The 14,199-nt window shown below is 37.5% G+C and overlaps 1 protein-coding gene across 2 annotated transcripts in view; it reads right to left on the bottom strand.

The window, feature by feature from the left end:
* The window catches only part of VPS13B (vacuolar protein sorting 13 homolog B (yeast)), a 429,191-nt gene that overhangs the window by 19,793 nt on the left and 395,199 nt on the right, over positions 1–14,199 (bottom strand). For both annotated transcript variants that reach the window (XM_010006448.1, XM_010006447.1), the window contains exons 46-55: positions 13,880–14,055; positions 13,207–13,377; positions 12,401–12,602; positions 11,259–11,447; positions 10,698–10,844; positions 9,320–9,603; positions 7,459–7,586; positions 6,681–6,880; positions 4,077–4,195; positions 2,089–2,906 (exon numbers count right to left, since the gene is read on the bottom strand). In XM_010006448.1, the coding sequence (XP_010004750.1) occupies positions 2,089–2,906; positions 4,077–4,195; positions 6,681–6,880; positions 7,459–7,586; positions 9,320–9,603; positions 10,698–10,844; positions 11,259–11,447; positions 12,401–12,602; positions 13,207–13,377; positions 13,880–14,055 (2,434 nt within the window). The remainder of the gene's footprint in view (positions 1–2,088; positions 2,907–4,076; positions 4,196–6,680; positions 6,881–7,458; positions 7,587–9,319; positions 9,604–10,697; positions 10,845–11,258; positions 11,448–12,400; positions 12,603–13,206; positions 13,378–13,879; positions 14,056–14,199) is intronic.

Here is a 14,199-nt window from a genome sequence, read left to right as displayed (position 1 = left end):
TATTAACTGTTAAATAGAAGCCAACTTAATTAGAAAAGGATGGGAGATTTCCATTACAAGTTTTGCTAGTTTGAGACAAGCAACACTAATCAGCGTCTTTGAGTAGAGCTCCCCAGCCCCAATCATTGCTCACAAGACATGGATTCTGGCCACTTTTTTGCAACAAATCCTGCCACCTCCCACAAGGCAGCAATGGTCTTTCGCACAGCTAATACACCCTGCTTGGAGCGTAAGGCGTAGCTGTATGGGAATGCTCTTCGTGCAGATGCTACAATGATTTATGCATGGGCCTGTGCTCAGCAGAAGGGGGTCAAACAACCCCTTGTTTTGCGGATTAAAGCGGTTAAAATGCAGGAGAGTGAGGTCCTCTTCCATAGGAGAGCAAATCAAAATGTGTAACTCGCCCGATGGTGTGGAAAGGGCTCAGGGTTTGCAGACTATATAAAGATTTTTGCATTATTTTTTGCCTCCTTTTTAGCTTTGTTGACACAGTCAGCCTTTTGACAAGTGTCACAAGATCTTTAAAGTAAAGCATCTTATTTGCCCAAGCGAACATTAATCAACACAATTCACCACTTTAATAATTGTAACTCCTTCAAAAAAATACCTTTCAGTTTTAGTGCTTTGAGTGGGATTTAAGTAATAACTCAATATATGCTTATGTATCTTCCTGAAGAGAAGCTCCACTGAAGCAAGCCTTGTTTTTTAATATTTTATCCTGGTTGATTTTGACTACACACCGTGAGCCCAGATCAAGGGGTGGCCTGTGCACTGCTGCACACTGCAAGGGCAGCACAGGAGGAAAGACCAAGACCAGGTTCAGGAATCCCTCACTAGCATATGTGCCTCACCTGGGGTGTCGGGGATGAAAAGCCAGTATAACCTCAATTTCCTGCTGCAGTCTATCATCACTTATACTACTGCTCCTAGCCAATTGTGTGGAGAAATATTCACACTGTGGACCATATTTGGCCACACTTTGACTCTAAAATAGCAAGAAACAAGACCTCCCCTTTTATACTATGGGATCTGCCTGTAAAAAAAAATCCAAACGAGTAGTAAAAAGACAACCTGCAAATTTTGCAAGCAAAATAATGCAAGCAAATAAGGAATAAGTGCATAAAGTTCTGGTGCACAACTGTGTACACCGTTGCCACCATCAGCTATGTGAGTCAGGTGTGCACACAGTGAAAGACCAGAATCTGTCTGTTGATAAATACCTGAAATGCATGTGTACAATTTTGGAAACTGTGCACAGGAATCAGGTCACAGCTAAGCCTGCAGTACAAATGGAAGCATCAGGATTTCAGAAATCTGACCATTAGTACTGGAGGAAGGAAATCCCATGCTTCAGTGCAGAGCACGTTACTTGTATGTGATCGTGGAGGAGCTTCCGCCTGTCTTGAGTACAAACTCTGTTCCACGCCAAGACAGCAGAGACCCAATTTCATTATTTCTAAATTAATATTTATGGGAAACAGAATGTACCTGCTAACCTAACAGACTAATTGCTTGCTATTGATCCTAAATGGAAAAAAGTTAGCAACAGCAAACTTCATAGTTCTTGGATCAAAGGACAACAAACATCTGTGTACCAGTTTAGCATGAAGGCTGTATGAAGAAAGACAGATTCCTAATCATAAACTGCAGCCAAAAGGAGTTTTAACAACAAAACAACATTCAGGGCTGTAATTTACTTCTGAATGCAGAGCAACCTGCTGAATAATTTGATTAAATGTAGTTTTGGGCAGTTTATGTGAGTTGATTCTGACTAGTGCTCTAATAAAAAATGACAAAACCTAAGCAAGATAGAATACATTTCTATGGTGTGTTCAGGGTTTGTAAAGCCTTCAGGCAGCTGGCTAGTGTTTAGCTCAGCTTTATAAATCTTCACAGGTGTCTGTTCAGCCATTTTATTTACCTTCTTTAGTATGGGAGGACATGAAAGGTGTCTGCAAATATCATTATCAAACAGTGCTTGAGGAAAAAAATAATTATATGGCTAACATCTAATTTATTCAGTTTGAGACACAATCACAGAATCCTCTTACCTAATAAAAAACTTACATGTTATGGAAAAGTACTGACCTGCTCTGAAAAGTGCTCCAGCTGCATAGTGCATGGCCAAGGCATGGACAAGTTGCCTGGCAGTGGTGAAGATGGGTCCTCGTTCAAACACAGAGAAGGAGAGAGGGGTGTGATCTGAGGCTATGTACAGTTTCAATGAAGCATGAATACTGACAAGGAGATTAACAGGTTGTATTGTTAATTTTCTTAACTTCACTGGCTTGACTAAAGCTTTTGCATGCTCTCTCACTTGTTCAGGCAGTATTAGGGTAGTATCTGAAGTATTATTGGATTGACAAGCAGTTTTGTTTTCTGGAAGATATGTATCAAACAATGTCTTAATGTAGTAAACAAAGGTGTCTTCCACATACAGCCTAGCTGGTTTGAGCTCAAAGCTGAGGTCATTCACATGAAACATGAAATTCTCTTCCTCAGAAAAAGCAATGCAGAGTTTTATAAAGCAGTTTTCCTTATAGCTTTCCAAATCTTTGTTACAAACGATGAGGTTGTTCACTCTGGACCATGGCACAGTCTCATTTTTCTCTCCTTGGCATAGCAGGACTGCAAAATGGAAATTGGATTTGCTGTATAACTGATTGTCCAGTTGCAAGTCTTCACAATAAACTTCAAGACTATGAAATCGTGGGAGGCCTTCCACAGCATCTCGCTGGAACTCCTGGGATAGGGGCCTCAGGTACCTGGTGGTCATGTGGACAAAAACCTTGTCTGCTGTGAGACGCAGAAGTTCAGATGACACTTTGTGGTTTGTAATATCATCAAACGCACCAAGACTTAATTGACTGATGAACATTTTCAGTGACAGGATCTGCTCTTGACTTCTGGACAGGAAAAAGAAGTTTTGTTATTTCATGACTTTTGAGTTCACCTGGCATCTTGCTTTCTCCAAAAGCTACCAGGAGAGATTTATCTATAACATGGAAAACTCATTGTGCAAGTTAATGTGATCTGGTAGGCTTAACCACCACAGTGGGTACCACCCAGGAAGTCTTTTAAGGAATGGGATATTACATATCTACTCCAGTTGATCTCCTTTTTATGAATCAACAGGATAGTTTGGACAGGAATGTCTCTCTATATAGGAATTACCTACCGGATTTGCAACAGAGCAAGATGTTAAAACAACAAAGACAACAAATACAATTTTCATATCATTCACATACAGCCTTAGCTGTTGTGGTATTTTCTGGGAGCCCTTACTGAAGGTTACTATTATGGATAAGTCATTTCTCATCACACACAAAGTGAGTGCCCTCCACTGAAGCCACCACAGCATTTTTGTGTCAATGGCATTGAGGGTCTCCCCCCCTCCAGTGTTAACTGCCCATTGCCAAGTTTCACTAGGAAGCAGACTATTATGTACTGCTGATGACCAGTTTCTCAAGGATTAATACTGAATTACAGCATAAATAAAAACAGTACAACAAAGTCCACTCTACTTGTAACAGCATTACCGGAGGTCAGGCATTATGCATCTTGAAAACAGGTACTGTTATAACTGCACTTGAAAGGAGCTGAGGTCCAGGTTGTGGTGTGTGGGAAAGTCCTCTAAAGAAGAATGTTATAATCAAGTACAGTTAATTACTGACTGTAACACTATGCCTACAGCCTTTGCACATCAAGTTTCCTACCAGTTGGAGAAGAAGCTTGTATGACTACAGGTGGCAGGACCTAGTTAAATACATTTTAAACCGATGAGCACACTCACAATTAATTAAGATGGAAAATGTCTTTTTTAAACGAAAACTCAGAACCCTTTGTTGTATCAGATATGTAGTGTTTACCCTAAAGTGACATGCCTTTTGATGTTAGACTGTCCTTTTTTAACTGTGATATACAAAGCCCAACATGTGGTCTAACAGAGTATGCAGCAGCATGAAGCAAAACGAAGAGTTAAGCCAAAATTTGTGTCAGTTAACATTCAGGAAGCTGAGCAGCTTCTCAGAACTGTTTGGCAATGCTTTTTACTATCACTTACGGGCTTTACGTACCTGTCGAGGTTGATCTCAACAGGTCCCACTCTTCCTTCTGGGGCCAAGGTTATGACTGTTGTTCCACAGTGACGAGCAATGTCCACATAAACATAGCCAAAGCCAGTTAAGAACACAATCTAGTGAAGAGAGTTAGAAACATATGAAATGCCACGGAAAATACTATTTTTGATCTTATAATTTGAAGTAATCCTACTAATGCCTTCTGGTTGAGATCTTTCACTCAAATCAGGATCCTGTTCAGGAAAAAACAGCAACAGATTTCAATACTTCAGAAAAAAACGAGCTCCGTTACTTTAAGTATTTCAGTTATACAGGAAGATGAAATTTGCACCTCATGCTTTAATTGTAAACCTGAATATATTTTACTAAGAAGCTTCTCCAGACAGAAGTAAGACTTGTGGGGAGGAGGAGGTTACATGATAAAAGAATAAATAGGAAATTTTAATTTGTGATTTTGGATGAAGGAACTTCTCCTTCGGAAAATAACCCTAAATTAACATTATGTTGCTATGTCCTAGCTCAGAGCTGCTTATATGAATGGTTGATAGCATGATGCAAAAGACACAAAGACTAAAACATAGGTAACATTTTGGATTAATGAAGACTTGCTAAATGATTGAAAACAGAATAAATTTTTAAGTCATCTAAACTGTTCTGGTGAGAACACCTTCACAAGCAAGATGCTGCCACAAAGATATGGCAAAAGTCTCTTGAAAAGTGTAAGTGTCTAAAAAGGCAGGAAAACGGGAACTTCACAACAGGTTTGTGTCTTGCTTACAAATGTGCAAACTTCCATTCTGAACAAGGTGCCCTCAGGAATAAATACCCTACTTAAAGAAATGACACACTGTTTCTGGAGCTTAATTCTGCAATATATCCATGCAAGTTTTGTGTTTTTCTAGAACATAAAATAATCAGGTCTTTTTAGGTTTGGAAAACTCACAGCAGTCCTTGATAGAGCAAGCTGGCTTCTCTCTTCCTGTAGGGCTGTTATCAACACAACTGTTTATCAGATTGTAATGACAGAAACTGTACTTTAAAGGAATGTAAGCTCACAGAACAACACAAAGATAATGGGCTAGCACAGGTAAAATAAACAGTTGTTTGTCTCAAAGAATCTTTACTACTGTTAACAAGTCACCAGAAGGAAAAGAACTTGGACGTTTTGGAGGATTAGCACTATTCTTGTTACACTATTTATAATAACCTTCTACAGGTAATTAAATTTCATTGATCAAATAATATCTTACTCTTCTGAGAATTACATATAAGTGAATTTAGAATTTCAGTATGTCAGTTTTAATCCTTTGCTTATATGAAAGAAACTCACAATCCTGCACAATGGAATTGGAGAAAAAAGGACATTTACTGAATTTTTAATACACCTTCTTTATTAAAAAAATGGTAGTTGATTGTAGAGATTGGTAATTTTAATTCCAAATCCAGATGATTTTGGTGATAAATAACTTAATTTTAGTAAATTAATACAATTATTATTTTTTTCTAATAGAGTTACAAGTACCTATCAGTAACTGGGTAGAAAGAGTACAAATTACTTAAGATCCTCAAAATCTCAGTTATTTCACAATCTGAATGGAGTTCTATGTGAAGCTATTAGCATATTCCTTATATTTACAGTTTTCTAAGAGAAAGACCACCTGAGAAATCTCGGGGAGATTCTCTCCATGTAATCCCTAAAACTTGAATAACAGAAGGCTACACTTTTTATCTGGAGAGCTCTTCAAGTAGACAATGATCCCCAAATGTTGTCTTAACATCTAGTTCTTCTAGGAGCCAGATACTTATAAAGAACCCTGGTCTGGCATAACATTAATGACTGAAATTTGAAACCTTGCATTGCTTGACTGGCTTGCTGAATGAAACTGAACTACTTGCTATATAACATAACACTCAATAATCAAGAGCATTTTGTGATTGGTCCCCAGGGAAAACATCTGAAACTAGTATTTCTTTCAAAGAGCCAAGCAGTTTATGTTGATTCCATGTAAACTAATGACTTCAAAGATGGAAAAAATTTCCATCAAAAAGAATTACTCCAGTCGAGGAAGTTTTCATTTACCTCAAAACAGGAGAAAAATAACAGAAGGAAAACCAAGGGAGGTTTTGTTTTGTTTTGTTTTGTTTTAGAAAGTCATGCCTTGCTTCTGTGAAGACACCAAGGGAGAGCAACAGTGAGGATTCCTTGAATATGTAAAGATAAAAATCCTGTGATAACTAAGTTACCAATTAGAAGGGTTTTCCTGGATCCTGGGTGATTCTTTGCTTATAGGCAGAGAATTTTTCAGGATTGATTTTTCCAGGGAACAACCTAGAAAAATTTCTAAGTTGATAAAAGAAGTGAAAAAAATCAGTTCTAGAAAGCCTGTATTTTTTATTTAGCTGTTTTTAAAAACAGCCAGAGAAGAAGGCAAGCCGTCTCCTAAAACTTCCAAAGGAAAGAGAGCTCTCAAGACTTAGACAGAAAAACCCAAACCCAACAGAAAGCTTATTATATGCTTATCGCAGAGGAACAATATACTATGCAGGTCAGGAAGACAACCACTTATGTTGTGAACTAGGAAATAGCTTATAATGATTTACTTGTGTTCCATAATTGTTGATGTCCACAAAATCACTCCACTCATTTACTGACTCATCAGTTGACATCACTTTCAGCAGAATGCTGGGCAACAAATCTTTCGTTTTGCAGTCTGGATAGCTGGAGACTTGATGGTAAAGTTCATGATGAACTGAACTTTCAGCTGGAACCTTTCTACAATAAACTTCATACTTCGGTGTATCTGAAATTTTATAAAATGGACAAGATTAGGGCTTTCTAAAACCTGTATTAAATGAAAACTCACCTATGCTTACAAAAATGAGGAAGTTTCTATCTAAAATATCACTAATATATAAATACTTTTCTATTGGTTGGAATTTTCTGTGTTTGGTTTATTTTCTTTTTTATGCCATTAACATAAATAATCTTTACGTTAACATATTGTAACTGGAATTGTGGCAATATGTTGTGTGTTATATTTGCAAATCTGAGGAGGCTTAAATGTTCCATGGGACTGAACTGATGTCAACAAAGCTCCACTGCCTACTAGTTTCCTATGACCAAGTCACCTTGGCAGCTGGAACCAGGGAGACCCAAAAGCCTGGAGACATATAAGTTCATACTCCTGACCTCACAATTAACTCCACTAGCTTCCAGGCTTCATTATCTTCCTGACTCTCTCACTTTGAGACAGACCTTTATGAGAGCATCAAGTTCTGGTAACCAAAACATGTACTGAACTTAACTTTGTACTGGAGAGACAGTAAAACAATTTATACTGCAACAAGGCACTGTTTCTAATTACTGCATACTACCTACCTTTTAAGTTCTCTTTTACAAGCAATGGAACAGAGCACCTATTGTGGATAATTATCCGAGGACTAGGATCTTCTGAAAGTGTTAGGTACGTCACGCCAAGATGCTCTTGATAAGTCAGAGCAATAGCTCTAAAACAGAAGCAGATATATTTGATTATTCATGTTTTGGATGAAATCTTTATGTATTATTACTCTAGACAACTAAAAACATTCAAAACTAGCATCTGTTAGATTCTTTATGATCAAGTTCCAATTCTACAGATATTTATATACATTTAGGCAAGTACATACATCCACTGAGAATTATATTTAAACAAAAGAACACGTGGAAAAAGCATGAAAAACAACATTAGAGAAGAAATCCCTTCACAGACACCACTTATGAGTTAAACTGAGCATGTGTGTTTGCAAGATGAGAGCCCTAGCCAGCAGAGATTTATATTAAATTAAAAACATGAGATTGTAGACCCAAATTTTCAACATAAATCTTTAAATTTTTCCTGAAGAATTTGCACACATACTTCTCTGATACACATGAAAGACATTTTTAACAAATACATACATTTGTAACTGACTGCTCCTCTGCAATGATCCACAATGCTATTGCCCTTTCAAATGTTAATAATATAATCACTACATACATTTCTAAAATGAAAACAAACTAATTTAGTTCTACTCATTAGCCACACAAAATGTTTTCACACATAAACACAAATCCTTTTTTTTCTTGTGCAAATTTATTGGATATTTCTAGAAAACTTTACCACATGGTGAATTAAAAAATCTAAACTGTCTGAAAATTTGATTAGGAACATGAGATCCTCCATGCCTGTCTCAGAGTAAAAAGGAATCCTTCCCTTGTTCTTCACATTTAACTCATTAGCCACACAAAATGTTTTCACACATAAACACAAATCCTTTTTTTTCTTGTGCAAATTTATTGGATATTTCTAGAAAACTTTACCACATGGTGAATTAAAAAATCTAAACTGTCTGAAAATTTGATTAGGAACATGAGATCCTCCATGCCTGTCTCAGAGTAAAAAGGAATCCTTCCCTTGTTCTTCACATTTAATTTTTTTTTTTGAGGTCTGTGTGAGAATCTTTTCTATCCATAATGATACCTCTTAGATTCTGCAAAAGAACTGTATGAGGGTCTTAATGGTATCAAGTCCTTCAGGGAAAGTTAAAGAGAAAGAAAATATGGCTGGTAATACATACTGATGTAGCTTCTCTAATTTCAGCAGATTGTTTCTTGTTTATACCAGCATATGCATGAATAGATTCAGATATCAGGTCTGAGAATTAAAGTTGAGCATCTGACAAGTCATTTGACTGTTATTTTTAACTAGCTGGATGCATCTGTTTGTAACTGGAATGCACATTTGGGTATTTCAGGCTTTAAAATTTGGAAGCTTCTCCTTGTAGTCTCAAAAAAGATTAATCCCTTTTTTGCTTTTCCTGTTTATTCTCTTATTATTATCACTAAAATATATATTAACCTTTTAAAAACAAAACCTAAATGTTTGTTTCATATTATTTCACACTGTCCTTGCACTCTTAGATTGTTATCCACAAATTTAAAAAGACCATAATCTCAAATATAAACTTTTTCTGCTCTTATTCTGTATGTATGTAAAAATATAGCAGCCCCTACATTATAAAATTGTACAACATGGCCATAACATTAAACCATTTACAATAAAAGCATCAAAACCATCAAAAGATAACAATTTTTAAATTAAAGTAAGACCTGCCCTTCGCATATGGAGGGCATGTGTTACTCTGACTCCTACGGCTTGTTCCTAGCTGAAGCTTTACAGCAACGAGCGGAGTTCGTTATTCATAACCAGCTACAGTACCTTGTACAAAGTTCACTTTCACTACCAGCTCCTGTGGGCACTGCCATGCTCTGCCTAGGGAACTCCTGTTTAATGACAGCTGGTAGGCTCCACAGCTCCCAGCTCCCCGCGCAGCCACCGGGGCTGAAGCTCAGCGACAGGCGCTTCTCGGGAAGAGGCGCTCCCGGAGCCACGGGAGCAGTGTCTGGCACCAGGTCCCAGCAGGGCACGGGGCTCAGCGTGGCACTGCCTGCTCTGCTGGCAGCACTGATGCTGAACACTGAGCTGTCCCATGAGCGGAAGCCCTGGAAAGACAAAAGGTGGTGGGTTGCACAACCTGCTGGCTCCTAGTGGGCAGTTTATTCATGTTGATCTTGCATAGAACAGCCTCAAGTAGCCGACTGACCACAACTAACGAGTGGTGGCACCGAGTCCATTGCATTAACAGCTATTTGGCCACATTCTGTCTTCAGGTACACTTATGCAGTTAACTGAGCACAGCTGTCTACTGTGCACTCCCAGTTGCACAACATAACTGTACCAGAAGCCACAGCTACGTCACTGTAACAGAACTGTGAGAAGAAAACAAATTTATAGATATAAACCCTCAACATTCTTTCAGTTCCCTGTCCCATAAAACTGCCACAAAATGTGTGATGCACAAACATAGACACCAGTGTGAAGAAAACTGATGCAGAAGGAAAACAACACAGAAATAGGGAACTTCAAAAAAATTTGTTTGCCAGCTCCTCTAGCAAGTTTGAACCTGAGAGGTCTTTCCAACGTATTTTACTTTAAATGTAATCTTCAATGAATATGTATAAATGCTTGATTAGAATACATTGACCATGCATACATTTTGGTTCCTGTAAGCTAGTCCTTAAATATCCTGTGCAATTATTAGAAAACTGATATTCATTATTTGATGCAGTTCACTTAAATACATAAACTTTGGGCACGTCTCTAGTTCTGCAGCTTTGTTCAGATAACTGGAATCTTCCCAAAAGGATAACAAAAAGTTTTCAGCCTGCCAAGCCACTATACCTCTTCTACACGCAAACTCAGGAAAAATTCTGAGAACAGTTTCAACAGCTACTACGGATTATGCTGCCTTTTTTACAGAAATGGCCATTAGTGCCTAAACAGATGGAGAACAGGCAGAACTAATTATGCAACGTGCAAGAATCTCCTGCTTTGCACAGATATCTGATCACGGTTAATTACTGTAGTTGGTTTAACCCGGGATTCTGTATTTTAAATTAAAATTATATAAAATACTTTATCATTATTACATCTAAAGATTTTTTGTTCAAGCTCTGCTGCATGCAGTTGAGACCATCAAGTCTAAACACCCACATACAGCAGATGACAAACATAAACAGTTTCCACAGTGTTTTACCTCTTCTTCTGAGTGGGGTTTGGAAACAGAAAGCTGTGGCATGTAATAGATTTGATATGATGTATCATTGATTATTGTTGTCTTATCTTCTATCTGTAGGATTTGTATACCTTGTCGAACCATCGAAGAAATGCAGAATTGACACAGCTGTGAGATAATAAAAGCGATGATAAGGCCACACATGAAATCACAAAAGGTATTGAAATATCATGACAAAACTGCCATTTTCTTTCTAACTGTGGAAATCCCATCTATATTCATGCACTTTTTAACTGGAGGAACACCACATACTTTTGAAGTTGGAGTTGTCAGTGTTTTCTAAACAAAACTGAGAATTCATTAATTCTTTTTCTAGGAGATATTGTATTATCTCAATCAGTTGGGTAGAATGCTTTTTCTGATCTAATTATTTGAATTTTACTTCACACATTGTTTATACTCTTTGTGTTTTACCTGTATTAACGTAACTAGGGAGATTTCATGCTGCAATACATTCAATGGTTTTCATCTGCTATATGACTTTGGTTTTAAAGTTACAAATAATGGTAATTTTCTTCTAACCTTTTGATGGCCTGGAAAAGCACCAAATCTTATTTCAGCTTCAACAAAACCTTCTTCATCCAGTGTTACTACTTCTTCATTATCAGCATCCTTCCATTTGGGGGAAGTCACATTATGAACCAGTTTAATTGCCACTGATTTGTGCACAGTATTAGTGTTTGCCCAGTATATTCCAACCTGAAAAGCTTCCTGCAAGTGAAAAATCACCAGTTACCACTTGTTGACAATTAGACATGCTTCTGCTAGAGTTAAACATAGTTTCCAGTATCAAGTCAATCTTATTTCCTCCATTTTTCCCTCTGATGCTTTCTAAGTGGTACAAGGATGGATGAAACCACAATGTGGACCATGGGATTGATTCTCATGGTGGAATCAAGACTATATATGTTATCAGGCAGACCTTTTTTTTTATTAACAGACATACATGGGGAAAAAAGAAAGACAGCAAAATAAACCACAAATACCAGATTGTCCAAATGGAATGGACCAGCTGCTGTGTCAGATTATTTAAATTCTTTCAAAAACAAAGAATATTGGGGTTGTAATGAAAAAGCATGTGCAAGTTAAGGTACGTGAGAAGATTCATTACACTAACCCCTGAATTCAGGAAGGCAGGCATACTTAAGAACCTTCCTTATTTGCACATCACCCTATCTCATTATCAAACCTTTCTTGGTAGCATACGAGCTATGAAACAACTTGGCCTAAAACTCTCAAACCAAACATTCCTTCCAGGCTGTCAGCTTTGCTACTGTGTGGTTAACACACTTTCAAAATGACAGGTTGGCAGTTTACTTGGGCTGCTACATTATTACCATGTTGTGAATTCATTGGCTGAACTGTGAGGAAGGAGAAAAGGTTGCTGAATCAGATGGCATGCAGGTTTTGTTCCTACAGTGTCTTACAGACAATTTTAAAATATCCACCTTAAAGACATGTTGTTCTTCAAACATTGCTATCAAGTTTATCATGGTACCCACTCGGTGGCTCACCAGCATGGCAAATTTCTGTTGCTATTTCTACTTCTCATCATATGACTAACAGACACGACTGGAAAGTGGGAATCATCTGGAATAATAACCATTCTTCAGTATCAGAATGTTTAGTGGAACTGTGCATGTTAACATGAATGGCAAAGTTACCTCAAAGTTGGGAGGTATTATTACTTTCCCAGTAGGTACTTGAAGAACAATCTTCTCTCCTTCAAACAGCCAGAGGTCCCACTTGGACTGATTGATAAGCAAAGCCCAGGGCAGGAGTTCTATGAGTAGAGTTTTAACACATGGTTTCCACACTGACAGCTTTACCCGCATTGGGCTATCCCACTGGGAGAGTTGTTCATTGCTGTTCAAAACAAATAAACAAAAAGATTAGCTCAAAGGAATAAGCAATTCAAGATTAAAAATGATAACCCATCATTTTCAGAAATTTGAAAGGCTTTTCTGGTTTTGAAATAGAAAAGCAATCTTCTCTTACCGTATCATACTGGAACACACTGACATGCTGTCTGACAGATTTATCTACATATAGGCTATAAGTCTACAGAGTTTCTAACTGCATAAGCTCAATCTAAATTCGGTCAACTAAAGTAACACCTTAACATAATCACATTTTTTTCCCAGCAACTCCTCCTACAGCAACTCCCTGTTGCAAAACAACTGGAGCAAAACAACTACTAAATAAACAACAGCCTCTAGAGTTGAAGTAAAGAAGATGTATTCACAAAAAAATTGTTCCATGTTTTTAATCCTTGCTGATGGAATCTTCTCAGTGTGATCAAGGGCTGAGCTCAATTATTTCCCACCTGCAACAGATTCTGCAGCTTACATAGAGGATCATGTAATTACCGAAAAAATATCTCATGTTGACCACATATCGTGTTCTTGAACATGACTTCAGTTTATTTGAAAAGGCAAGGCAACAACCATGAAGTTTAGCAAAGAATTACCTGTCTGAATCCTTCCGATTATACGGCCATGGAAGCTGGGGAGGAGTGGCAGTGCCATAGAACTCGGACAGTATTTGGTTGAGGTTGCCACCGGGATGGGATTTAGTTGCTATCTGTTTAATTAGTGTCGTGGAGATAGGTACTGCACACTCTGATGGATCATCTTCCTCCCTGTCATTGAAAACAGATTCAGTCACTTACACAGTAAGATCAAGCATTAGTAGCACAAACACTTCCCTTAATGAAGCTTTCCAAGCGTATTCTGCAGGAGAAACACTCTCAAGGTAATCGTGGATGAATCAAGTTACTATGTCTAACAAGTTCCCAAGCATTGCCTCAAATTTATTATGACATTCTAATGACCTTTGTGTCTGAGATCCTAGACACACTGCAGCATTCTCAAAGAAACATTTCAAGATCATTTAGGAATTGATTTTCCAAAAGACAAAAATTTGAACTGCTTAAGAAAAAAAAATGCCATCGTGCTTAGGATAGTTATACCAAATTTAGTATTTGCTATCAGGAAATTTCCTTCCAGGCCACATATGCTTGTTCTGTTGTATCTCCTCTGCATATGCCACACTCTTTGAAAAAATGCACCAGAGGTTATACTGTGTATGATATCTTCTTTTCCATACAAATGAACCATTTTCAAGGAAAGTGAGTATTTTACCTGGCTTGAAATGTCAGGTGGTGCATAAGATCAGGTTCTATATTTTGCAGTACTTTCTCCTGTCCTTTCCCTGGAATCACTTGTGTTTCATTCAGTCCCAGACTTCTTTTCTCTAAATGTATGATAATTGGGTCTGGAAGATGGCTCCTTACAATGAAAAGAGGGCTGAAAACAATCTACAAAAATACAAGAATATACCCATTTAAGGCTAAATTTATTCCAGTATTACAACTGTTAAAACATACTATTAATAAATCTTTAGTGGGTTATTCTACCCTTAATTTATTATATGACATGTAAGGCACAAATATTTAGATTTC

The sequence above is a fragment of the Chaetura pelagica genome, unplaced genomic scaffold (assembly GCF_000747805.2).
Source record: "Chaetura pelagica isolate M959 unplaced genomic scaffold, ChaPel_1.0 scaffold76, whole genome shotgun sequence".
Classification (NCBI taxonomy): Eukaryota; Metazoa; Chordata; class Aves; order Apodiformes; family Apodidae; genus Chaetura; species Chaetura pelagica.
The sequence above is the reverse complement of the archived record's forward strand: the minus strand, read 5'-3'. Positions and strand labels throughout refer to the sequence as shown.